The sequence below is a fragment of the Pollachius pollachius genome (assembly GCF_949987615.1).
Source record: "Pollachius pollachius genome assembly, chromosome: 5".
Taxonomy (NCBI): Eukaryota; Metazoa; Chordata; class Actinopteri; order Gadiformes; family Gadidae; genus Pollachius; species Pollachius pollachius.
Window position 1 is genome coordinate 14,785,853 of NC_136938.1, and position 26,580 is coordinate 14,812,432.

A 26,580-nucleotide genomic window follows, 5' to 3' on the forward strand; every position below is an offset into this window, starting at 1 on the left:
TTTAACACCAATGGTGTTTTGGTTTTCACTTGTGCAACGTTAGAAACACTTCGTAGGTGTTTATTTTCTGTTTTCCAAAAATGTCTTACAACTACGTTGTAACCGCTCAAAAACCTACGGCAGTCAATGCCTGCATCACAGGTAAATATGCCGTTAAATTATTATTTTGTTTTGATAAATATCACATCAGCACCGCACACATTCACCACCTACATGCTAGCTTAACTCCCGCGCCTGAACTTAAGTAACACTGGCATCGCAGGGCCTCACTGAATATTTTTTCTCGTTTTGTTAAAGCGTTTACATTACAGCAACAGTATGAACTGGTAAACGTGATCGTGATAACACACACGTTTATCGGTTGAATTTATCTGCAAACCCCTCATGGCTTTATCATGCTACATCAAGGCCACATACATTATACTAGTGTATCCAACATGTTTGGTTTTAACTCGGATTCATATCGACGTTGCAAGTGCAACGTAAAAGTATGGACAAGCAGGTTTATTATACTGACTGAACAACCTTTTGTATAATACCCCCCTTCTAAATTTGGGAACATTAATTCGCACGATTTTGTCTGACAATATCACATTTCTCAGACCTGTCAACAATTATGCTGTAAGATATTGACGGTTCGTACTAGTTTATTGACATACAGGGGAATTAAGCCCAACTCCCTTAACCGGAGCCGGTATTATGAGTTATGTGTAAAGATGCCAATTTTTTATGTTTTGATTAGCATCCTGGTAGGCATCCATATTTTCAACCTTGTCCATATCAACTGTCCTACCAAACCTAAGCCATGTGCTGTGCAGAACATGATGCATCGTTCTGTAACTTTTTTCAGGGGATGGTTGAGTTGGAGTCTCGTTATAATGCATGTGCAAGGAAGACTTTGTGCTGGCGGATTCTGGGAGAGAGACACACCTTATTGAATGTTATTAAGATCATAGTAGTAGGCTATACAGTAGTACAGTACATTTTATATTTAACAACTGTGACATAAACCTATATACAACGTTGAAGCCTAATGTGCCACTGGCACAAACTAAAGATTTGGAGCATGTCTGCCAATAGTATTGTGTTTTTTAAAGCAGTCTTGATTCTATACATCTCAGCACACAAGGGAAATGCCTGATTTGTATAACTAGCTCATGTTAGCCCAGTCATTTCAATCGAGGAATGCGTCATTTGGCAGTGGCACTGAATCACAGATTTTATTTTAATTTATTTCTGGTATCTGATTATTTGTCTGATTATACAGACACATTTTTTATTTGGCTGTTGATTATCAGGGTAAGATTTTGAGTGAAAGGACACATGCAGTGGGAGGTTTCCCCAATCTGCAAGACACGGGTGTATGTTTCTTTCAAAGTCAATATGATAATAAGTTGAAGATTGGAGCCAAACCATTTGCCAAACCTTCTTGATTGTTACTGTCTGCGTTGTTTTCATTTCCATTCCATGCTTGAATGCATCATTGACTTCTTCAGAATTTTTTTTCTATGGCAAACAATGATTAATTTACCTTACTAATTGAATATCTTTGAAACATTGAAAGACATTTTCAAGATCAAGGTTGCTTCACAAATGCATCTAAAGGGTTGCTTTAAATGATAATATAAAAATATACATATATATATATATATATATATCAATTTCTCTTATATTGCTGTCATTCTACCTTGTGGGCTCCATATCCTTTGTTGACAATGTTGATGTTTATTGTTAGTAGTATGCTCAATTGTACCTGTAAGTTGTGTGCTTTTAACTATTTTGTAGCGATAGCCACCACCTCTATAATAGGCATACACATGGGAGAGTTGTAGCAGCTATGGCATGCAAACTGCAGTTGACCACATGGAGAGAGACTGAAAGAAGACAATGACTTCATAGTAAATAATTGGTTCCCCTCTATATGCCAGTCTCTGCAATTTGACTGCAAAAACCACAGAAGGAGCCATACTACTGGTATGTGTGTAGCGTAGTGTAACATTGAAGGTTTATCCGATCAGGGATGATGCATGCATGTGTTGAACACTTTCCCTGGGTCAGCAGGTGTAAGTGTAGACGAAAACTCTTGGACGCATGTTGGTGGAAAATCGGAAGCGTTAAAAGTGTATTAATCAATTCCGTTGTTGTGCCCTCTTGACTTTTTATATTTAATAATGTATACGTTTGCATGCATGTGTGATCACCTGTGTCTAAAAGGGAGTGAGATCGGGCTGTTTTTATGAATGCCTTTCTCATTAATGTTAACACTTAATGATATTCCATCTACCAATTACGAATGTGTATCCACAGGTCACTTCACCTCTGCAGAGGACCTCAATCTGCTCATAGCCAAGAACACACGGCTGGAGATCTATGTGGTGACAGCAGAGGGACTCAGGCCTGTCAAGGAGGTAGGCATGTACGGCAAGATCGCTGTCATGGAACTCTTCAGGCCAAAGGTACGTGGGTGTGGTTTCATGTTTAATTAATTGTCATGAGTTTGCTGTCTAGTCACCAAGTATTATGTAAATTATGAATTTGTGCATAATGAAATGGTAAATAGTACTGTCAAAAGAAAAACCTTCAAAGTATATTTTGGAAGAGGTATCCGTTACAGTTCAAAAGCAGTACTAATTTGCAATTTCTTGGCTAATTTGAAAAAATTAATGAATCTTCTGTTTTGTAAACAAAAGGATGATTGTTTGTGTGTGACGCTGATGATGTTTTTCGATACCATGTATAGGGTGAAAGTAAGGACCTGTTATTTATCCTCACATCAAAGTACAACGCCTGCATCCTAGAATACAAACAGAATGGCGAGAGTATTGACATTATCACCCGTGCCCATGGAAATGTGCAGGTAAGTACCAGCCGGAGATGCTCACAAGTAGGGATGAGTTTAATGGTACGATTATCAATCAATACTATTATTAATACTGCTTATCGATCTGGTACTCTTATCGGTTATTTTTGTGTTTTTTGACAGTGACATCGATTTTAATCTTAACATTTAATGGATAAAATATGATGCATTATTATTCATTAAACTATTCAGCATTATGTACAATTTACAAAATCCACCATCAACTGATGTAAATGTAAGTACATTGTACTATACATGGATTTCATGTTGTTTTTTTTTTTTCTGATTGATTCCAAAACAATAAATTCATTTGCAGGATTTTTTCTTGACAGTATTTTTCGTTTGCAGAATTAATTGTTTTAGAGCACTTCAGATTTAATTTATGAACCACCATAGCTTAACAATCAGCGACCTAATGGTTACTTGTAATCATTAACCATTGTTCGTATTATTAATTTAACTTTGTGTGTGGGCGCTAGGTTGCTAGCATGCCTGATGGGGAAACGAGAGATGAACTACGAGCCAGTGTGTAGCGACTAGTTCTAGAGATGCCTCGCCCCCTCACTTAAAGGCGTTTTGAGAGAGATCTCTCAATGATGCGGAAGGGCAAAAATGCATCATAGTCAAACGTTTAAATCGTATTGCATAATAGAAACCGAGTTAGCGAGATCAAATGTGCAAGACGTTTATGTAGAAATAATGAATATACTTTCTTTATTCTTGAGTACCGAGAGCAGAACCGATAATTTTGGAGATTATGGATATTACGATCTTAAGTAATTTGAAGTCAGAGCCTATTTAATACCGGGTGTTGGTTAAGATCCCTGTTCAGAAGTTAAAGTGTTAGGTCTCAAGTCCAAGTCAAGTCTTTGATCACAAGTCTAAGTCAATTCTTGAGTCTCTTATGGTTTTAATAGGGTTGCACGATTCCCCTATTTCATTACGGATACAGATTCCAAGCAACACATCTTCCAATGGGGCAATACAGAGTACCAATCCGGTACCAATGAGTTAAAGGGCTTAATATGAGTCACGGCCATTTCCAAACTTTGTAAAATATTAATACAGTAAATTGCTATTTACAACATTGCTGAATTGTATGCAATATAACTAATATAAGTTGAGCTTAAATTTGGCTTGCCCATTTCTAACTTTGTAAAATATGAATATCATATATGGATACATGGTTATGATGTATGACATTAAATATATATGCCTACACACGTTAATACAAATTGTAGGAGCCAATGTTTTAATATAGTTTGTGTTCAATATTTGTTTGCTCCCTGTATTTATGTAACATTTCTTATTATAAGCATTCTGTGCATTCTATTATATCTGAGTTCTTAGTTTGCACAATTTACGTGCTGTGCTACACAAGTTATTATTAAGAGGACAAAATACATTCTAGCCCTTTAAGATAAGACGCGACGGCATGTAGACAAATGGCACTACCGAGTTTAGTTTGTACTAGGGTAAAGGGGCTTGAATGGATAATGCCCAAAGACTGTATGGATAATACATTTTCGCCTGTGATACGTTTCGCATGTATCAATAATATGAGTGAAAAGATAAAGAGAAATGGATGGCTACATTGTTCATAGTCTTCTACCTCTATGGTGGTTAAGCTTTTGATAACAAATAATGAGTAACACTTCAATGCTGATTAATGTATTTTGAGTTTTACCATAGAATAAATGGTTAAAATGATTTTACTCCACGATTGATTATGAATATTGTGTGATCACCATGGCTCCAGGGCTTATGACTGATATGTCAATTGTGGCCACGCGCAGCAGAGGCATAAAGTTACCCAAGGAATGACATTCATTGCATCAGACATTTCCTTAAGGTTAATGTGCAAAATAATATATAGCAATTGTTCACAAGTTAAAAGTCAGAGGCCCCATATGTGGAACCATCACAAGACAACAATTACTGAACTTCAGTGCATGGGGGTCGAAAACGTTTAGAATTATTTAAACCTTTTCTTTTCAGGCCAGAATGTAAAGCAATAATTGTTTGTTTACCTCAACTGATCAATGTTGATACAATAGGTATGCATAGCAGTATAATATAGGATATAGGATCATTACAGCTTTAAACAGCTTTAGATCATTTTGCATGTATTTGCTGACTGCTGACTGTTTATTGAAATTCTGAATTTTTATTGTAAAACACATTCTTACAAAACCACATACTTACAAAATCACAGCATGACAAAACATATTTAGGTACAATTATACACTAAATTAAAAGGAAACAAAAATAATATATATACATATTTTCATAAAATAAAAAGGTACATATACAATAGTGCAACTAATTCAATGAAAAGAAAAACAAAACTAAAAAAACATGGTTGTGAAATAATGTTGTTGAGTGATTAATACTGTATATAAAGCAATAAATATAGCAACAATTGGTATGAAGGCACACCCGTAGGCTGGGGTGGTAGGTACAAAATGGTGTTCAGGATCATCTGACTCTCCAGCCCAGTGGTTCATCATTTCTTTGCTAGTATTACCCACTTTTGAGGGTAGAAATTACTTGATCAAAATACAACACTGATTGGTATCAGCCTTGCAATTCCTAAATACTTAATTCATCCTTAATTCAAACTCACTAATGATCGCCACAAGCTATTGAAAATCAGTAAGAATGTCATTTTATGCCCTGAAAATTCCATTACCTGAAAAGTGGGCCCCTAAATTAAATAACCCATTGACCCCAAATTTATCATGCGTCTCAATCAGTGCACATAATTGTGGCTCTACGAGATTGCAAGTAAATCAGATATGTGAATAATATCTCGTACGTCTACCACACTTTATAAGCTGTGCAAAATTCGCAAAATATTGAGCTATTGTCTCTAGTTAGTTATTGCCATAGCAAATAAGCAGCTCTACGTTTAATTGTCAAGTTCAGGCCAGATGATTTGTCTTTTCCTGTTGTTAAATCTGTTCAATCTGCTTGGTATATTTTCAGCTCTTCTGAACTTATGATGGGCTTTATTTAAAATACAATTAAATCAATAATAACCAGTAGCACCGTCCTTACATTTAAACTTTAATTGGACAGATGAACCTCTAAGTAACACGTTTCCGGTGCTCGTTTCTCCCCCCCCCCCCCCCCCCCCCCCCCTCCGCAGGACCGTGTGGGACGGCCCTCCGAGACGGGCATCATCGGTATTGTGGACCCCGAGTGTCGCATGATTGGCCTGCGGCTCTACGACGGCCTCTTCAAAGTAATCCCTCTGGACCGGGACAACCGCGAGCTCAAGGCCTTCAACATCCGCCTGGAGGAGCTGCAGGTCATTGACGTGCACTTCCTCTACGGCTGTCAGGCCCCCACGGTCTGCTTCATCTACCAGGTAAAGTGATTTCTCACGGCCGTGAAGGAGCCTCAAGGCAGGAGGGATAGGGCGCGAGCTGGGTGTTGGTCGATTTGATAAGCTATATTTGAGAGTTGGTAACCCCAACCATAGTTTTTGTTATTTTGTGCTCTGAGATGTAAAACTAAAAGTGAGTTTCATGTGTAAGGGCATTTTAGATGATTTTTGTTCAGAGCTGCATCATTCATTCCTTGAGCATTTCTTTACTGCGGTTCTAGGACCCACAGGGACGGCACGTTAAGACCTACGAAGTTTCCCTCAGGGAGAAGGAGTTCAACAAGGGCCCGTGGAAACAGGAGAATGTGGAGGCAGAGGCGTCCATGGTCATCCCAGGTAGAAGAGGGTTCTCTTACACATAAGAAACAAACATTAATAAAGGTGCTGAAAGTGAGCCTACAATAGGTACCACTGCCTAAAATCCACTCTGTATATAGGGTGGTTAACTTCATGAGCGGATTACTGGGAAAAATAAGACACCATCCATGGTTTAATATAATATAATCCCCAGACACTGTATGTATTGCGAACTTCAGTGGTTCCGAAATCTTGTGTGGCACATGCAGTGACATATGAGAACAACTAGTGTTTTCTGATTTGTGGTTCTATGAAACAATACTTTTCTTATGAATGTCTCCCATTAGTTTTTGATATTGTTGCTTATCTTTCCGCTGTTGAGCAACTTGCAATTGGTGTATTAAAAAATGGAATTGTGCCAAAGCTCTCACTATATTATAGCCATATATTGTGTGCTCTGTGTTTCCAACTGTATTTAACATGGTTTATATCTAAATAAGTATTGCACCATTACTGTATTGCTGTAATATATTTTGGGTTAGGGAATCAATGTAGTGTAGCCATGGGCCAACATACAGAATAGCATGAAATATTCTGTCTGCATTCTGTATGAATATTCTTCAAAATGTTCAAACAGAATGCAGACAGAATAGTTCATACTATTCTGAAAAAAAAGTGTTTGTTCTTTTTTATTTGTACTTTTTTGGAGAAAATGACAATCTATCCGCAATAGCAATCAGGTGTCTCTTGTACCAACTCTGTTAATCTCTTAAAATGTACATCAGAAATAGATTGCATAACTGGAATGAGTCCAACCATTTCCTGTTCCTTTGTGTGCTTGTATTTCAGTGCCAGAGCCATTTGGGGGTGCTATAATCATTGGACAAGAATCAATCACTTATCACAATGGAGACAAATACTTGGCCATAGCTCCTCCTACCATCAAGGTAATCACACTTGACAAAAACAATATGGCCTTGTCACTCACAGCTCTCAGTGCTGGCTGCATTATAAGGATGTGTGCTAGGCCTACACCTAGGGTTGAGCACCGAAACTCGGTTCCAGTAGGGAATCGGTTCCGACGTAAACGGTTGTAACGAGATCGACTAAGAACGCACATTTCGGTGCCTCATAACGGTGCCTGACTTTTTAACGCCCCCTGCCCGCCCCCAAGGTGTGGCGGCGTCAACTTGCGTTAGTGCTGGGCGGTATACCGGTTCACACCGAATAACGGTGTGTATTTTCGTTAGGATATGATTGTTTTAGATACCGCCATAACGGTGTATTTGATTACACAACGTTCAGAACGTAGCGCGACACTGTTTCAGACGGGACCCTTTTCAATGTTGCGCTAAACACGCATGGTACGACTACGACTTTCTTTATTGCGACTGCGAGGCGTGGTATTTCAGGCCAACTGGTAAAAGAGTGTGTCATGGCTTTCAAACATATAAACCATAAAGCCTATGGGCGCCTCGAGACTCGGGACGGACTTGTCAACGCGCTGCGGTATCACTTGAAGTTGTTTTGTTTGAAGATCGGCAGGTTGTAGTTGGTGCGTGCGTGAATGAACGAGTGTGTGTGTGTGTGTGTTGCGAGCAAATGTAATTTCAAAGTAACAAACAAACTCTAAGCCGATGCATGCATCCAAAACTATCTGTTCAAAACCAAATAAACAAATCAAAAACAGAGTCGCTTCAAATACTTTATTTTCTTTTCAAAACTTGGGAATTAATACGGCGCGGTACAGAGGGGTTGAAAACAATGTTGGCGTCTCTCGTTTTACTGAGCCAACCTCAACACATCATCACGCAGCACATCTGAAACTTTATTTACTTTTTAAGATAACTAGCTTGTTTGCTGCTTATTACAACACCGATTTCACAATTGGATTACTATTTTTAACTGACGGGACTAGCGACAATGTCTGTGTGTGCGATTACCGCTCGTAGTTTGAGTGGATGATTAAGGCGGGCCCGTCTGTGGTGCGACAGGAAAAGGAGGAGACAGAGTCTTTTCAACTCGGTGCCAGTCGAAGGTACTGCATTTGCTCTTTATTTGTTGCACATTGCTAATGTGCTTGGCCATTGAGGTTGTGTTCCCCCTTTACAATAAATGTGCATTAATGTGCATTAATTCATTTAACATACATATCCAAATGACTTGGATGGAAGGTTAGAACAATGAAAGCATACAATCAATATGTTTATGTTCAGTAGAGAAACGTGTTTAGGAGAGCTCCAGGAATTGAAGTTGAAATTGAAGTTTGTGTTTCTGCTGTGATAATGTTTTTCTTATCTTGGCTCTATAAACATCATTTTGCAAAAGTGTCAGCCAGGAACCACATTGATGCCGTGTGTTGCAGATGCCTGTATTGTGTTGGATTACTTTTCCAACCATGTCCCTTGACAAATGGCTATCTACAGAGAAAAACATGGCCTATTCTGCAGTACAGCATATTGTAGAAAGATTTTATGTTTGCTATATATCACTTAAACTAAACAGATATGGGAAAATTAATTTCATGTTCACATGCCCAAATTAAACTCACATGCCTCATAAAACTGATCCTAGCTCAGACTGAAGCTGAATGTTAGCTTCCACACATGTACGTGTTTAAAAAATAACAAACTTCTTCTTTGTTTTACTTATTGACTGAATAGTCACATCGTGCCATGAAGTGATTTCAGTCCACCATTGCAAACTATTAAAGCGATCGCCCAGTTAATGTAGACCTGCATGCTTTTATCTGGATTTTATGCAAATGTGAATAACTAAATGTCCAAGGTAGTAGCAAAGGTATGTCTTTTTTTACTTTCACGTTTCTTTTAGGTCTAACTGAATAATCACAATCTCGTTTATAGTAGTGCTGTCAAGATACTGGATTTTCTAACTTCGATACAATACCCGGAAAAATATTGATATTCTATACAATTTTTGATACCAGGGAAAAACAGTTTTTTTCGGAAAAGAACTTACCCAAAGTAAATAGAGTATATCTCCAAAACTGCAAGGGCTATAATATGTCATCTTGGTGCCAATAGAAAGATTGTTGTGCAAGTTAAATATTCAATGCAGATACTACTTGGTTAAAGTGAATAAAGCTGAAACACGGCATAAGTGGAAGATACATTTCCACCTGAAATAATTACCAGTTGGTCATTATCAGTCGGTAGCACTGCCGTACTATGAGACACAAACAGGTAGATCTCTTACCATTTTGACACTTGACACCTCTTTTTAAAGTTCAGGGCAAATATAATCGAATGACACCAAGCCAAACACTCGCCAATACAAATATGGCCACTAGATTGCGCATAAGTACATGTGTTCTGATTTAAGGCAATTTGCCTTTTTCCTAAGAAACCTTCTTTTAGTCACGTTTACATGCACAGCTTAATACGATTAAACTATGTCGAACTATGGCTCGACATAGTTGAGCCATAGTTCGACATATTCATTGGCCAAAGCATTTCATACACGGTACGATAGTTGGCACCGTACCCATTTCAACTAGTGGTAATAGAGCCACCGGTTGACCTCTTATGTCACTAGCAACAACAAACTCAGGCAGCATTCGAGAAAGATGATTTCAGTAGACAGCTGTCAGTTCACTTCGGGTTCATGTCATTTCTCTGACGCTCCATTGTTCCGAGCTCCTGGTTGTATGCGGACTCACCCAGGAGTCCCCATACGGCAACAATCCCTTTCTCCTCCATGTCGCGTTTCAATCCAGACTTCAGAGAGCCAAAGCCAAAGTTAATTTCCCCCAATTCCTTCTCCATCATGGCCGAGATAACCCCAACTACGAGTCTTTACTTGTTGCTGTAGTACGAGAGAGTCTGAGAACCTGACGCAGTCTTTAAGATTCATAATATCAGAGAATATTCCTGTCAGTTCGGCCGTGGCGCAATGAATGAATAAAGATAGTTACACCTTTCCTGCTGTCAGCTCCCAGACCGTAGCTGAGGAGCAAAGGAGAGACGTTCCCTCCAGGGCCGATGTTCACTTGGGGGTAACACCCTTCACTTTGACAGGAAGTGGGTCTGCTTATAGGTCGGAATGAAGTGGCCACCAATTATTGACAGGCTGGGTACTTTATTCGTAGTTCCACTAACTTAACAGTACACGTTTGCAGACACAACCGGACTCGTTCATTCACTAAACTGACACGCGCAACCGCTCGCTCTCCTCGCTCGTTGAATCACTCGCTGAAGTCACTCACACACACACACCGCCATTCTCGCACACAAACATACGCTACTCTCGTAACAGAAGCGTAGTATGTACTGACTGCATGTTGATGATTCACCTCTTATAGGGTGTAACTACATTGGCACGACACCGGCTTCCTCCATCTTCTTTGCCACCTTTTTAAATAAATCGCCATTTCTCTTTTTCTAACGGCGACAACACTACTCGTCTACTTATAATTCCGGCTCACGGCCCCGGGAAAAGCTCCCGAGCATGCACAGAACGCAAAATCCGATTCCAATCGAATTGACCGTATACATGCACGCTTAATGCACTATCAATCGAATAACCTAGGGGTCTTAATCCGACTATGAGTAACCCGATTCGATCCGATTTTAGCCCGACTAAGGTGTATACATGCGTCTTAATAATCCAATCATAGTCGGTCTAAGGCAATAATGATAGTGATTTTAAATACAATGTTTAGTTGCAAAATTTGGCCCGGACATTGGATTATCTGTTTATGGTGGTTTTATGAGATCAGATTCAATTTTGTGGACAAATGTGAAAAAGGTTAAACTTAAGTTTTAGTTGTTAAAAGAATATGGGAAGTTTCTTCTTAAGCTGTTATTTGCGGGTTTTAGTCCCAGAATGATATTGTTTGGACTGTCGGAATCATCGGCTCAGCTTTCATATAATATATAGTTTGTGCAGGTCCAATTTCGTGAAAAAGATCGCTATTGCTGTGCATGTGCACCGTTATGAAACCCAAAACCGTGTTTTTGCATGTGACTTTAAATTAGTATTTTGACTTTCCTTGGTCATTTCCTTCAATCCAAAGTACTTCCAAACCGCATCCTCCATCACTACTTCCTTTTTTACCTAAACCGGTCGTGGCGGCGCTGCACTTGAGATGCTAGATGTGTTGGCTAACATTTAGCTAACACCGTCACACAGAGCATTGTGCCGAATCACTGCCGGAGACCGCACTGCGTGTGAGTCAATTGCAGATCTATTTTGTGTGATTTTGCGGAAGAATAACGTTGTTCTGCAGTTTTTAAAAACACTTGAATAAATAGCCTTTATATTAACAAACCCTGAAAAATCCACTTCCCAAATATTATTTTTAGGTACCCCGGCAACTGTTAGTGTCAACCCCTGGTTGGTAATTGGGAGGTGGATAAGGAGGAAGCCAGCTCATTAACTGGGATGCTTAGAAGGTCGATAGCTGTGTTAGTGCAGATACACATAGACCGCTTCCCTGCAGGAGGGTCTTTTAGGATGGAAGACCCTGGGTTTGGGTTTAGCAACAATTATTTTGATAAGGCACATCCCATTGGCTCAGCAAAGGATTAGATATTGGACCTGTGTGGGCTCAGGCATACCATTACACCAAAATGGTGTAAAAGTCCAAATGTAAATGTTGTTTATGGTAGTAACGGGTGTTTTCTAACGCAACTCGGCGCTGACGTCACATTGGGGAGACGTGGTGGAAGGTAGCCTCAGCTCAGTTTTGATGGTAGCCTACTAGCTCCAGTAACAACATCTTTGCCTAGTGTTGATTTCTAAGCTTTAACCCAGTGTGCGAAATACGCATCAATATTCGGGGGGGTCCTCCTTTCCCGATGGTTGTGCAGTACCGATCTACATTTTCTCAATATGAAGTAGGCCTATAACATTACAATATTTCATGGATGCAAGCCAAGACAATCAGTCTGTAGCCTACATTACAACACACACGCACACATTTAACAATTTTGATAATCCGTTATGCTGTAGTGCTATAGTATTCGTAAAGCAACACTGACATACATGCACGTTGTTTTATATGAAGGACAGGCAAAGTTGTGCATTACAATGCAAACACGACAATAATTGGCACCAATCTGGCGCACTTAGAAGAGCAATAACTGAATAAATGCCTGGTATAGCCTTCAGACACGCAATCAGTGCACTTGCAAATGAGTGCCTGCAGTATGACCGATTATGGTGTGACATTATTTAACTATCCATCTACATCAAAGAAGATCAGACAGATACATCATTGAACACATACTCAAAGCACATTCGTCCAACCCGACGGATGTTGACAGAGAGCCCGTAACATGCCAAACATCACCACGGCGGGTTTTACTCTCTCTCTCTCGATCTTGCACGCACATACACAATCACTCCAACTTCTCCAACTCCAAGGCTAGGCTGCTTCACTAAAACCACAACGAACTACTAGGCCTTCATGACCATGCAGTATCCCGAAGCCGGAAAGGACATGTGCACAGTCACACACACTCATCTTATGCACAACAATCAGTTCTATCATCAACATTCAGTCACTGCAAATATTAAAAAATAGCCTCTTACCCTAAATTAGAATGGACCCAAAGTGTATGAGTGATACACTCTGGTTTAGCTTTCGCTTGCTATCCGTTTTTAACATGACTTTTCAACATTATGACTTTCTTGTGTTTGGCGCACATGGCTAATTTGCATACGTGCACAGGACTGGCTGGCTCCTCTTGGCAAAAAATATAACATATTTATCTATCAAGGCATGTGTCTAGTTTTAATGTGATGTCTTTTGTGTATATTCAGTTAGACTTGTTGTCTCTCTTGTATGTGGTCTTGTACTGTTCTGTGTGAGCCGAATCACCTTAATGAATTCCCGATGATTTGTGTCGTTTGGCAATAATAAAGACCTGACTAGGCTATCTATCTATCTATCTATCTATCTATCTATCTATCTATCTATCTATCTATCTATCTATCTATCTATCTATCTATATATATATATATATATATATATATATATATATATATATATATATATATATATAATCTGCTGAACACGCTCTTACTAGTCTCTACTCTCAAGGGTCTCAATGTGGGCTTTGGTCTGTCGTCTCCCCAATGTGACGTCATGCAATGCATTGTGGGGGAAATGAAAATCAATCGCAAACCGCTAAAATAGTACCTACTTTTTGATATTACGTTCCTTTTTGTGACACCCAACAACATCAAACACAATTGATAACAGTTTAAATGTTTATTACCAACAAGCAAATTGCGCAAATTCGTTGGAAAATGAACCCTGCAATACAGACTTTAAGCTGAATTGACAGTTGCCGTTTGTGAAGTGCCATTGCCGACGCACGGCCATGGCATTTATAGTTGCTGTTTCACCATAATGTTGTTGTAGACGTGCAGGGGCCATGGTTACGTCGTTTTTGGTTCACGCCAGCTCGCACAGTTCATGCATGGCGAATATGAATTTGGTTCAATGCAGCTGAAAAGTGTGTTCTTTTCAGCCGATTCAACATGTGTAATCGGCCATTAGAGCCGTTCAGTCTTTTACCATTCTGATTGGTGGAGGGCTAGCAGCTTGACTAGCGAATAAGTGAAGTGAGGATGGTAAACATACCAGATAAACATAAACTGTAAATGTTAAATATATATAAAACGATAAACTAAATTTGGATATGCTTCTTGGCCTGCTCGCAGTTGTATTCACAGCTTCATCCACTTAGTGCGTCTTACTTTTCTCCTTATTTTTCGCTTCCGACTTCTTCCAAAAGAAAAAGCGTGAGAGCTGACAAGGCCAGTATCTTCGTATTAACATCATCCATCGTTGACAACAGTGACTGGTGATGACAGCGTGCTCTGTGTTTTGGTCTAGAGCGAGGACCTAATATTTCCGGTTTTCGTTTTTTTTGGAGCACAATACAGATTAGCGCCGCCTGTTTTGGAGACATTACATCTCGCGCAAGCACAGAGCGTACTGCGTTGGCTGTAATCGCGGCTGTAATACTTCCCATTTCGGTTGATCGAGTCGGCCGTATTAATAGCCCGACTTCATTTACCGACGCGAGTCGGGCAGGCGGCCTGGTGTGTCTTTGCCTTAAAGCAATTTACGATGAGTACATTTGTCAGAAGAAACATTATATCGCTGTCGGTACAGTAAGGATGTTCATAGAAACAAGTGCCAAGCACTTACAATTGCGAAGTTAACCTTTACTTTGCTCAGGCACTACTAAAATTATAGCCCTGCCAATCATCACGGTAGATGCCACTTTACCACACTTTGAAGTTCATAAAGAACTCCCTGTTTGGGAATTGATAAACATGTGCACAATGTAAAAAAATAAAACTTGACATAATGTAAGAACATGTCAACGGTGGATGGAAGTTGAAATGGAGAACGGTTTGGTATTGGTCTCGTTTAGGCAATTTTTAGCAGATGTCTTAGTGAGTGATTGTTATTGTACGATTGTACGATTCAAAGTTAACTCTATTGTTTTACAATCTTTTTACATCCAAAAATGTTGCAATGTTCTGCATTCTAAATTATAATTTCTTCTTTTACTTTAGCAAAGCACCATAGTGTGTCACAACCGAGTGGACCCCAACGGCTCACGCTACCTGCTGGGGGACATGGAGGGCCGGCTGTTCATGCTGCTCCTGGAGAAGGAGGAGCTGATGGACGGGGCGGTGGTCCTCAAAGACCTCCACGTGGAGCTGCTAGGAGAGGTGGGGTTCTGTCCCCCTGTGTCATAGCTTTGGTTTTTATGTTAAAGACGAATTACAAAAATTCAAGATCATTTACAGCACGTGATCACCATTTTGTTTTTACTTTCAGCCCTATACAATGCATTTCAGGTTCCTTTGGGCAGTTACCTTGCTTTTAACTGGAGCTTATTTAGTCCATAGGTTTCTTGGAATCAAATTATTAGAATTGTTGAAGCACCATTGGAATGCAGTGGCTAGGCCGGAACCCAGTCCTTGACATTGTTAATTGCTTAAGCCTAGGAGTTTAGTCACCCAAGACCCAGTTAAATATGTTATCATGCCGCTCTGCGGAACAAGCTTGAGGCGTGAGTATTTATCAAGCTAGTAAGGTGGGCACATCGTTACAAAGGGAGATTGTAAGGGAAAGTCTGTGGGGGCCGGCGAGCCATAGACCAACCACCCCCGCAGGGCCGATCACAACGGTTCTATTTCCCTCCTCGTGAGATGAATTGGTAAAGCTCTACACGTCATTAAAAAAGGCACAGGTCGAACAATGGCCCCTAAGTGATGATTAAATGTGCTTGCTTTGTCTGGCACAAAGTAAAGAAGAGCCAATGTTTATTAAAATGAACAATATTGCATTTCATACTAATTAATCATTGTCCACTGATGAATGTTCTGTCACTTTACAAATTATTTATATTTTGCCAACAGACGTCCATCGCAGAGTGTCTGACTTACCTGGATAACGGAGTGGTGTTTGTGGGCTCAAGACTTGGGGACTCCCAGCTAGTGAAGGTAGGCAGTATTAATAGATGGCAGAAACGACGCAGGGCTAGCTCGATGGAAATGCATGATGGCCTTTCATAATGTAAATGGAGGGGAAAAGACACAACCCCAGCCCTGTGCTGGTACTCTAACCTTGGGCTCGTCAGAGAGATCGACTCATGGTTTCTTTGCTTCTCTTGTCTAGCTGAACGTCGACAGCAACGACCAGGGTTCCTACGTGGGGGTGATGGAGACCTTCACCAACCTGGGGCCCATTGTGGACATGTGCGTTGTGGACTTGGAGCGGCAGGGCCAAGGCCAGGTATACAAAAGCTCACCAATTGAATGTCATTGTTGGCCCCAAAGAGACATCCTTAACAAAAGAACATTCTGGATACGTGCACGAGAACTCGGTGTCAGACAGGACGACAGAGGAAATCCCTTCAGCATCATCATTCATCCCTTCATACAAGTGTCAATGTTGTATGAATCCTAGTTTCATTGCCTCCTCATGGTGTTATTTGATGAAGGCATGCGCTTTCACAATTGTTGTTTGTACAGACATCGTTAACCATACTTCTATATTATACTATGTCCATGCACCCAACGCCTCACGAGACCATCCATTCACCAGACCATACACGTTTAGTTTCCCCTTTAGTTTCCAGCAATTGATTTTCAAAAATGGCCCTGACCTTTTGTTGTTTAAAAAACTTCAGCCAATCTGAGTGACGCTCGTGCTCTGTTCACTTTTGCTGAATCTGTTGGAAGTAAAGTGAAAACATCTTTGAAATCAGAAAAAAAGCCTTGCATGCAAATTTTCTAAATATTTTAACATCATTATTATATTCTATAGTCTATTTCAAATTCAAATAATTTTGATTGCTAAACTTAACTTGGGTGCCGTCATTGTTCTTAATTTTTTTGCCCGACTTTTTTTCTGGAAAAGGCTTTTTCAAATAGGAATAGAGGCCAAACTGCTCTGCAGAAAGAAAAAGAATGTGAACCCAAGAGATTGGGTTGGTCTCAAGGGGCTACACAACGCTGAAAACTGTCTGGAGTATATCAGGGATATTCTTTGAGTTGTCCGCTATGGTTAATCCAATCCCTATTTTTTATGTGAAATGTGCTTGGTGCCTTTTTTTATTTGTTGCCTAATGATATTTTTTGGGGGAGAAATTTACAGACCAATGCAATTATAGAACTGTGCTTCTTCAAGAAGTAAACATCCCAATTTTATTTTTCTTAAGGCAAAACGCATTTGATTTCTCTCTTCTGTCAGTGTATTTGTTTAAAACAGCACGCTGGAGTCTGCTCTAATGTGGTACATTAGAAAAAAATATATATATTTTTTTTATACATTGGTAGTCAGGGTGGGGCCCTATTGTTGTTAAGGCGGCCACCTTAACCATACAGTGCTGGGAGAAACACTGCTTAGGAAAGTCAGCCTGTAAAGGCACTGTTTTTTTCATCTGGCTTGGTGCTATAACCAAGCTATAAGTATTCAAAAGCTGTCTTGGAGGGGGTGCAAATTTGGCGGGGTGCCACAAGGATGTCTTCGGTTAAAGTGAGTGTCTCCAAAGGTGTCTTTTTGAAAGCGGGTCTTTCTGAAGTCTGCTACGGATGCGTGTAAAAGGGATTTAATTGTAAAGTCTTAAATGTGACCATATTGATCCATCCTGAGCCTTCTCTCAGGGTCCTATCCATCTTGTCCCTCTCCCCTTTCAGTTGGTGACCTGCTCGGGTGCGTTCAAGGAGGGCTCGCTCAGAATCATCCGCAACGGGATTGGCATCCACGAACACGCCAGCATCGACCTGCCGGGAATCAAAGGTTTGCCCTTTTGAACATGATGGGGTTTGCCTGTGCAGGGAGGATGTGGCCAATCAATGCTCATTATGAAGCAAGTCAGCCAGATGGCCGAGCTGTCATCGTCCCTCGTATTTTTAAGCAAGATTGCCTCGAGAGTGGAAAATTACCACAGTACGAACAGGCGTTTATTTTAAATCCCAGAAAAACACTATTTACCCTGGGAACATCACAAAATTTGTGTCCCATTACACTGTCCGAAACGGGTTGGTCTTAGGCTGGCTTCTCGCCACGTTAATTCAAAATATAAAATGAGTGACCGGTGGCCACTGGGTCTCAATAACAGGCACTTGTTAAACTTCAGCTGTTTATTGACCAGTCCTGAAAGCCTCCGCCATCCACTACCAAGGAACTCTTGATGAGCAGCAATTATTCACTTAATGCATCAATAGTCCCAACTAGAGGTCCAATGCCACAGCCCCTTTAAACGGCAGCCATACATCAGCCAATGACCTCCGTTCTACCTGTCTAAATCCAACAGCCTCTAATGGTGCTTATTGGAATGCATTAAAACAGGGGTCTCCAACCTTTTTTTGAACCTGAGAGCTACTTCAAGGGTACTGAGTCATACGAAGGGCTACTTGACTCACAGGCCTTTTCTGCCCATAGGGCACTGCCAGGTGGGTAGTTAGCCTTGAAGCTATTGTGACCAGTAATGGAATGTCGTTCCACATTGTGACGCTTGGCAGTTGCAGCAGTCTCCCCGCAAATAAGACATACAAACTTGTCTTTCAGAGTAGTAAAAAATAACTCTTCCTTCCAATCATTGTGAAAATTATAAGTTTTCTTTGTCTTTACCCCCATGTGTTTCTTTATTTTGTGGGTAAACCCAGCAGCTAGCTCCAGATTTAAGTTGTGCTTGCTAGCTTGTCTCAGCAAAGAGGGTGAACGATAGTGAACTGTCCAGACAAGGTTAGAGTTCGTAAAACATTTGTTTTTTAAATGTTACATTAAATATTGTCATTGCCATAAAATCGACATCAATGCAAGTGTTATTGATTTAAAAAGAACAACACAATTAATATATAAATATTAAAGGGACACTTTTGAATTAAGCTTTGTATCGTTAGAAACCCAGTCATATTTTTGAATGGTCTTGCATCATTCCATCATTTTCCCCTGAGACGGGAGAGATCTGTATCTACCTCTATCAATTCCTGCTTTAGATGACGTAAAATTACGATTTTTGCGTGATTTAAAGCAGGAAGTGTAAGGTGGGGGGGGCTCTTAAAAACTACAAGCACATTACAGATCAATGCCAGTGGGTGCGACTTAGGGGTCTATGGTATAAACGGTATAGAGAGTACACCGGTGTGAATTTGCGCTACGGTATGGATTTTGACGTTACCGTGTGACCGGTAGATCACACAAGCACTAAAGAAGCAATGATGTAGTACCAGAGACACAGTCGTTTATTCATAGTATCATCCGGCGCACACAGCTTTTGGCCATGTTCTATACGTCATTCTATAACACTCCAGAAGCTCCGGCGGGAGACCTGGAGCTTTATATCTAAATGATATAATATATAGAAATCTATAATATCTTACTACTATAATAGCAGGCCTGTTGCACCAGTTACTCAAGTCGGTACTTTACAGCCCTGAATTACATTAAAAGCTATTTAATAATTGATTTGCATTCATAGTATACTACACTTTCCATTGAACAATTACCCCTGTTACCACAAATTGATTTTATAATGTAATCAAATGCTCACCCACTATCTGCTTTCAGCCACACGTGTAAGTCCTGATATTCTCCTGATGGGCCGTATGTGTGAACAACATTTGTACCCATAAAATCTCCTGAATAATACTACCCCTGAGGTAGTATTTTCTCCATAGGAAATGTAAATTATGTGTTGATGACGCTTCTGCATGTCATTGAGTTGCCCCCTAAATGGTAATCAGCCTGTTGCCTTTTGTTCGCTGAATGGTTAAAAAATAATTAAATGTTGGCACTGCTTTTAAGAGTAATTTGTGGTTTAACGAATGTTATATGTTGTAAAATTATAGGCAAAATGTTATTGTATCATGCTCTCAGAAATTTGTTACATTATCTAGTGGGGTTCCCACATTATTACTATGGGTTTAATTACAATTAGAGGTTGAGCGCGCGCAACGCACGCGCGGAAACTCTAGTAATATATAATATCACGGCCAAAAGCTGTGTACGCCTCTGGATGATATTATGAATAAAGGACTGCGTCGGGTTCTCCGACATCTCTGGTCCTTCCACATTAATCTGAAGTCGCGGTACATCTGGACTTCAGTGAGTCAAGGCCAACGTTTCTTCCCCCAATTCCTTCTCCCCCATGACCAAGAATCAATACACGGGTCTTATTTTGCAAACCCGTACCCACGAATTTCATTCCGCACCCTACCAGACCCACTATAAATTCATACCGACGTCCGACCCGCACCCGAAGGAAAACATTGGAACGCTGGGGTATTGCACCCTCTGGTGTTTGGCGTGGTGCTTTAGATTGATGTGCACATCATCCACTGTTGAAGGTTTTAGTTGACTCCTCCACTCCTGAATAACATACCCAGCACCGGAGAACTTTCTCTCGCATTTGCAGAAACCCGCGACCGACCCACGCTGTTCAGGCGTCCGACCCGAAACAGTACATTATTTTTCACCCGTTTCATCCAAACGGTGCGGGTCACCCGTCGGGTACCCGAACCCGTGCAGGACTTTGGCTGAGATAACCCCCACTACGAGTCTTTACTAGTTGTGGAAGTACCAGAGACGTCCGAGAACCCGACGCAGTCTTTAATTCATAATATCATCTGGAGGCGCACACAGCTTTTGGCCGCGATATTATATATAATATTATATTATATAGATACCTATATAAGTATAATATTATTTAGATATAGAGCTCCGGGAGTCTGCAAACGGCAACGATCACTTCTCCTCCATGCTGTAGTTTCCTCTGGACTGCAGGGAGTGAACGCTGATTGGCTTTACTCACTTTACTGACTCAGGTCCTTTTCAACAGCTTTGTTCGTCTGTGTTTATTTCATGCACCCTTCTCCACTCCCAAACAGGTCTGTGGCCGCTGCGCTCAGAGCCTGGCCGAGACACCGACGATATGCTGGTGCTGTCTTTCGTGGGACAGACTCGGTGAGGCCTCCTTCAGCAAAGTTTGTCAGTTAAGTGCTTGACAACCATAAAATGCTCCCATCTTATCAGTCTTCATCCTCTGCTTCCTCTTTCCACCCCTCTACCGCTCCTTACCACGCACACACACACACACACACGGACATACACACACATACACACGTGCATGCACATACACACCTGTTGCTGCAGAGTGCTGATGCTTAGCGGAGAGGAAGTGGAGGAGACAGAGCTGCCGGGCTTCGTTGACAACCAGCAGACCTTCTACTGTGGAAATGTTGCACATCAGCAGCTTATCCAGGTAGGTACAAACACACGTGCGCACGCGCGTACACGAACAGGAACAGGCTGCCACATCCTGCTGCTTATGTGTAATTAGTGTGCCCACCAAGCAATTCTTGCTTCATAATGGTTAATTTAACAATTAAGAGTCCCTGTCTATTTGCCAGGTCTTTACTTTTGAATAATAATTCCAGTGATGCTATTGACCTTTCGTGCATGATTTGAAAAAAACGGAAATTTCCATTACATTTGCTGGACTGGACAATGGACCATTTGAATGCCCTTGAAGACATGCATTTGAACACATCAGAACAGTCTGTGTTATGGCTGGTAAATCTCTTTCCTGCCTAATTTATTGGAATCCTTTTTTTTTACAGAAATTCAGGTCTAAATTCTATTTTGATTGTTTGTGGGTTGAAATTGAGATCAGTTAAGACCAATTTGATCCAGGTACATATTATTCTTACCAAACGTGTGTTACATTAAAACATGTGAACATACAATAATTATTGAAATCGTTATTGGTTGATAAACATAAGAGAAAGCTTCAATAACTTAGTAACTATATAAATAGTATAGTTATTTTGTCAGATTTATACATGGCTGTCGGATATTATAATTTTGTTGGAGGGTTTTGATGTATATTCTGAGTTCTCACAGTACTCATATGTAAAGCATTGTCAAATGCTTAAAACCTGCAGTGTGTAATTGTTTCACTGCAGCCATCTCTCTTTTCAAACACATCCACCCACGTCTCAATCACACGGGAAATCTGTTCTCTAAAATGAATTTTGTCTGTAGAGAGAAATCCTTTTTTGAACAAAAGTGGTGGTTGCAGTATGATGGGCCATGTTGGTACATTGTAGCATTTGTATTGTTTCCTACAGGCTAACACCAAAAACTACTACTAAGAAGCACTAGGAAAGCATCGATTGAAAACTATGATTAACCGTTCTTGTAACATTGACTAACAAATGATAATGGGCTTAGTTGAGTAACGAGTATGTTTTCAATTGATAGCGCAGCCTATCATCCTATTTGGATCAACTTCAGCCTGGTTAACCTTGACCTATGTTTTTTTTTTTGTACAAGTTTGGTGATAATTGCCCTAGGTGAACCCAAACTTTCAAACGTTGATTGGGCTAATTTGGCCATCCAGACGCCATTTTGTTACATGTTATGGGTTCCTTAGAAACATTTGTTCATCCTGAGGAGAGACAAATGTCTACAAAATTTCCTGGCCGTAGATGAAAGTGGTCAGAAAATATAAAATTTTCAGTTCAGTGGTATAGCGCCCCCTTTGGTTTTTTGATGATTGGGTTAAGTTATCCCCCGCCTTTTGGCGATAAGTTTAATTTGGACGATTTTTAGCCTCTGCATGGATGACATCTTGTACAGAATTGTATCTTGAACAACTTTTTTATTAGACTCTAGATCATAGGAGTCCATCTTGATGTCGATATAAGTATTTAAGTCTTTACCTGTTTTAAAACACACCTTCTTTGGAAGTGAAAGGCTCTTAGGGGCTTTATTTTTTATTGTACAGACTTCCCTTTTAGTCAGATTAAAAACATTGGTCCAAAGATAATATGTACTAAAATAGTTAAGTGTTCTAGACAAATTCAAAATGGTGGAAAATACATCATAGTTTCTTGAGGCAGTTTTGTTCAACATGACGATTTGGATATGTGGGTAACATAGAACATATGTTCTATGTTAATCTTTAGTCACCCTCTGTAGCTCTAGAAAGTTTCATAAAAAGCGTGCAGCCCTTTAGACTGTAAGTCAAATGTGGCTGAATAAAAATCATAAAATCACCAACAATTACAATAGTTTGCCTTGCACCTTGTGCCTGGCCCCCTTATAAGATGAATGATAACAATAGTGTTGCTTGCTTTGCAACCACAGTGATAATAACAATACATTTCTATTCAGAAGTGAATTAGGGGGGCCCTGGAGAAAAAAGGTTGGGAACCACTGCACTGGCCCATATGTCCTCAAACTGTGGTACGTACGCGCTATTTAGTCTTACGCAGAGGATTTTTTTATATAATTGATTAAAAAACATATCAAAATAGGAAAGGCAACTTTATTTATAGAGCACTTTCATACACGGGGCACACTCAAAGTGCTTCACATCGTCATACAATAAATTAAATGATAAGATAAAATAGAGAAGTAAAAGATAATTAACAGTCTCAGAAGATCTTAGTGGTATAGAAGGCTTATGTAGTGGAAGCATATCAGTTATATTCTTTGGCCCTAAACCATTTTCTCACCTATTGGCTACTCAAAGCGCTTTACAATATTGCCTCACATTCATCATTCACACACTGATGGCGGAGTCAGCCATGCAAGGCAGCTCGTCGGGAGCAGTTAGGGTTAGGTGCCTTGCTCAAGGAAACCTCGTCACTCAGCTAGGAGGAGCCGGGGATCGAACCAGCAACCTTAAGGTTACCAGTCAACCCGCTCCTGAGCTACTGCCGCCCAATAATTAGTTGCCTTAGAGTATTTTTTGGGAGACCTGTAAGGAGACCATTGCAGTAAACAAGCCTACTAGTAATAAATGAATGTACAAGTTTTTGTAAGTCTTCGGTGGACATGAGCCCTCACGGTCTTGCTACGTTTTAAGGTGATAATAGGAAGATTTTGTAACTGATTTGATGTCACTGTCGAAATGTAAATCTGAATCCATGATAACCCCTAGATTTCGGGTTTCGATTGATGTTTTCAGGGAGAGTGAAGGTTTTTTTTTTTTTAAGCCTTTTCTTATTGACACCAAATACAATAATCTTGGTTTTGTCCTCATTTAGTTGAAGGAAATTTTGGCATATCCAGTCTTTGACTTGCTCAATGCACTGGCACAGCAGATCTTTGGGCTGATGAGCGCTACATAGATTTGCATGTCATCGGCATAGCAATGATGGTCAATATTGTTATTTTGCATGATTTGGCCTAATTGGAGCATGTAGATGTTGAATAAAGAGGGTCCCAAGATTGAACCTTGTGGGACTCAACATCTCACGTTGTTTGGTTCTGATACAAAGTCACCAATGGAAACAAAGTATTTTCTATCTTGGAGGTAGAACCTAAACCAATTTAAGACTATGCCTGAAAGCCCCACACAGTTTTCTAATCTGTCAACGTATTGTATGGTGTACAGTGTCGAATGCAGCACTGAGGTCTAGTAGCATTAGTATTGAGATTTTACCAGAGTGTGTGTTAAGACGGATGTTGTTTACAACTTTAGGTGTCATAGCAGCCAGTTGATGCGAGGAAGTGATTAAGTTGCAAAACTTTCTCAATGATTTTACTTTTGAAGGGTAGATTTGATATTGGTCTGTCAGGGCTCCAGACTAACTTTTTGCGTTGGTTGCACTGGTGCGCCAAACATTTTTTTTTTTAGGTGCACCAGAACAAAATTTAGGTGCACCAACATTTTTCATTGTCACCTTTAACTTCATAAGGTCACCTTTTAGCGCCCTCCAAAACTTCCATATAATCTGAATGATTTTTAAACAAGAAAAATGGTGGCAGCCCGTAACCCGTGTTTTCACAACCTTCTACTCCTGAAAATGCCCTCAACGGCAGTCAGACCCGAAACTTTATTTTATATATAAAAAAATAAATAAAGTGCTTCACTGAGCTGAAATTGAACATTTCAAAATAAAACTTTAAGCAAAATAAAGCATTTCCAAATAAAAGGGCTTATGCGGGTAATTCATTCCTAAAACAAACATTTTGCTCCAACACAATATTTCATCATATATTTATAGCGAAGGAAATTTCTGTTTTCACTTGGGCAGCATCAGCTGCAACAGTGCGACCTAGAAAAATGTGCACTCTTAAATATTTTGTTTGTACTCTGGAGCCCTGTCTGTAGTTGTTAATAAAAGAGGCATCTAGGCTCTGCTTTTTAAAAGGTGTTTAATAACTGCAGTTTTCAAGGCTTTTGGAAAATAACCTGATTGGAGAGAGTTGTTAAGTATTTGCAGTATGTCTTGCTAGGCAGTCAAAAACATTTTTAAAGAGGTCGGTATGTTAAGTATCAAGGCAACAGGTGGATGGCTTTATTTGTGTCACTGTTTCAATAAGAGTTTTGGAGTCTATGATATTAAAGCATGTCATCATTGCCACGTTACTTTTCCCTGAACAGGGTGGTATTCCAACATTTTTGTTTGAAGTGGAGATATTTATGGCGCGTATGATGCCTTAAAAGTTATCGGTATAAAATACTGCAAGCTTATTGCATCTCTGCGTGTAATGGAGATCAGGTGGTATTTGTGTTGGGTGGCTGGTCGGTCTCTCAACAGTTGCAAATAGGGTTTTTGCATTATTAGTATTGGTTTTAATGATATGGGAGAAAACAGTTTCTCTGGCAGTTTTTAATTTCCAAATTGTAGGCACTGGGGCTCTCTTTAAAGATGTCATTGTGAATATGAAGGTTTTTTTTATGGCAGATGCGTTCCTGCATTCTCTTTTCTGGGCTGTTACAGATGTAGCTTTTCTCCAGGGTCTTTTGCTTTCCATATATCGTTTTAACCTTGTAAAGTGCAATAACATCTATAGCTTCCACAATTTCCAAATTAAAGTTTTCTACAAGATCATCAGCAAAACATGGGCTGAGAGGTGGTACCAAGAAGTGGAATTTTTTAAAAAGTACATTAGAATCTTAATTTATTTACTGTTCTTTAACAGTATTTGATTTTGTCTGTATGTCGGGAATAAAATATATATTAAAGAAAACACAGAAGGTGTCTGACAGTTAAGGATTGGTCACAAAGACATCTAAAACATTGGGACCACTTGAGATAACAAGGTCTAGATAGTGGCCCTTACAATGAGTAGCCCCTTTCACCTGTGAGACAGTTCAAATGTGTCCAAAATAGTGAAACGTTTTTTAGCACACTTGTCATTCAAATCATCAGTATGAGAATTGAAGTCACCAGTTATTACTAGACAGTCAAAGTCTGTTGAGATGCTAGACAACACTTCTGTAAAGTCTTCGCAAAAAAGATTTGCAGAGTATGTGGGTGGAATGTAAATATTTAACAGAACTCTTGGAGCATTTCAATACAGTACAAAGGTATTTGAATGATGGAAAATAACTGAAATCATCTGTTTCAACTGAAATACATTTTTGCTGTCTCAGAACGGTTGCACTGTGATTTGTCATGTTTCAGTTAGAAACAAAAAATCCAGTTTAGAAGTGGTAATAAAATCATTAACTACAAATGATTTGTTATTAAGAGACCTACATTAAGTAGACCCATCCTGATGGTGTAATTG

The 26,580-nt window shown here is 39.9% G+C and overlaps 1 protein-coding gene across 1 annotated transcript in view; it reads left to right on the forward strand.

The window, feature by feature from the left end:
- Positions 1-26,580, forward strand: part of ddb1 (damage-specific DNA binding protein 1) — a 51,176-nt gene continuing 24,596 nt past the window's right edge. Inside the window, exons 1-12 of the mRNA XM_079736154.1 lie at positions 1-141; positions 2,308-2,456; positions 2,741-2,857; positions 6,012-6,233; positions 6,473-6,587; positions 7,398-7,495; positions 15,108-15,266; positions 15,960-16,043; positions 16,219-16,335; positions 17,742-17,844; positions 20,937-21,012; positions 21,202-21,310. Of these exons, the coding sequence (XP_079592280.1) occupies positions 81-141; positions 2,308-2,456; positions 2,741-2,857; positions 6,012-6,233; positions 6,473-6,587; positions 7,398-7,495; positions 15,108-15,266; positions 15,960-16,043; positions 16,219-16,335; positions 17,742-17,844; positions 20,937-21,012; positions 21,202-21,310 (1,410 nt within the window). The 5' untranslated portion in view covers positions 1-80. The remainder of the gene's footprint in view (positions 142-2,307; positions 2,457-2,740; positions 2,858-6,011; positions 6,234-6,472; positions 6,588-7,397; positions 7,496-15,107; positions 15,267-15,959; positions 16,044-16,218; positions 16,336-17,741; positions 17,845-20,936; positions 21,013-21,201; positions 21,311-26,580) is intronic.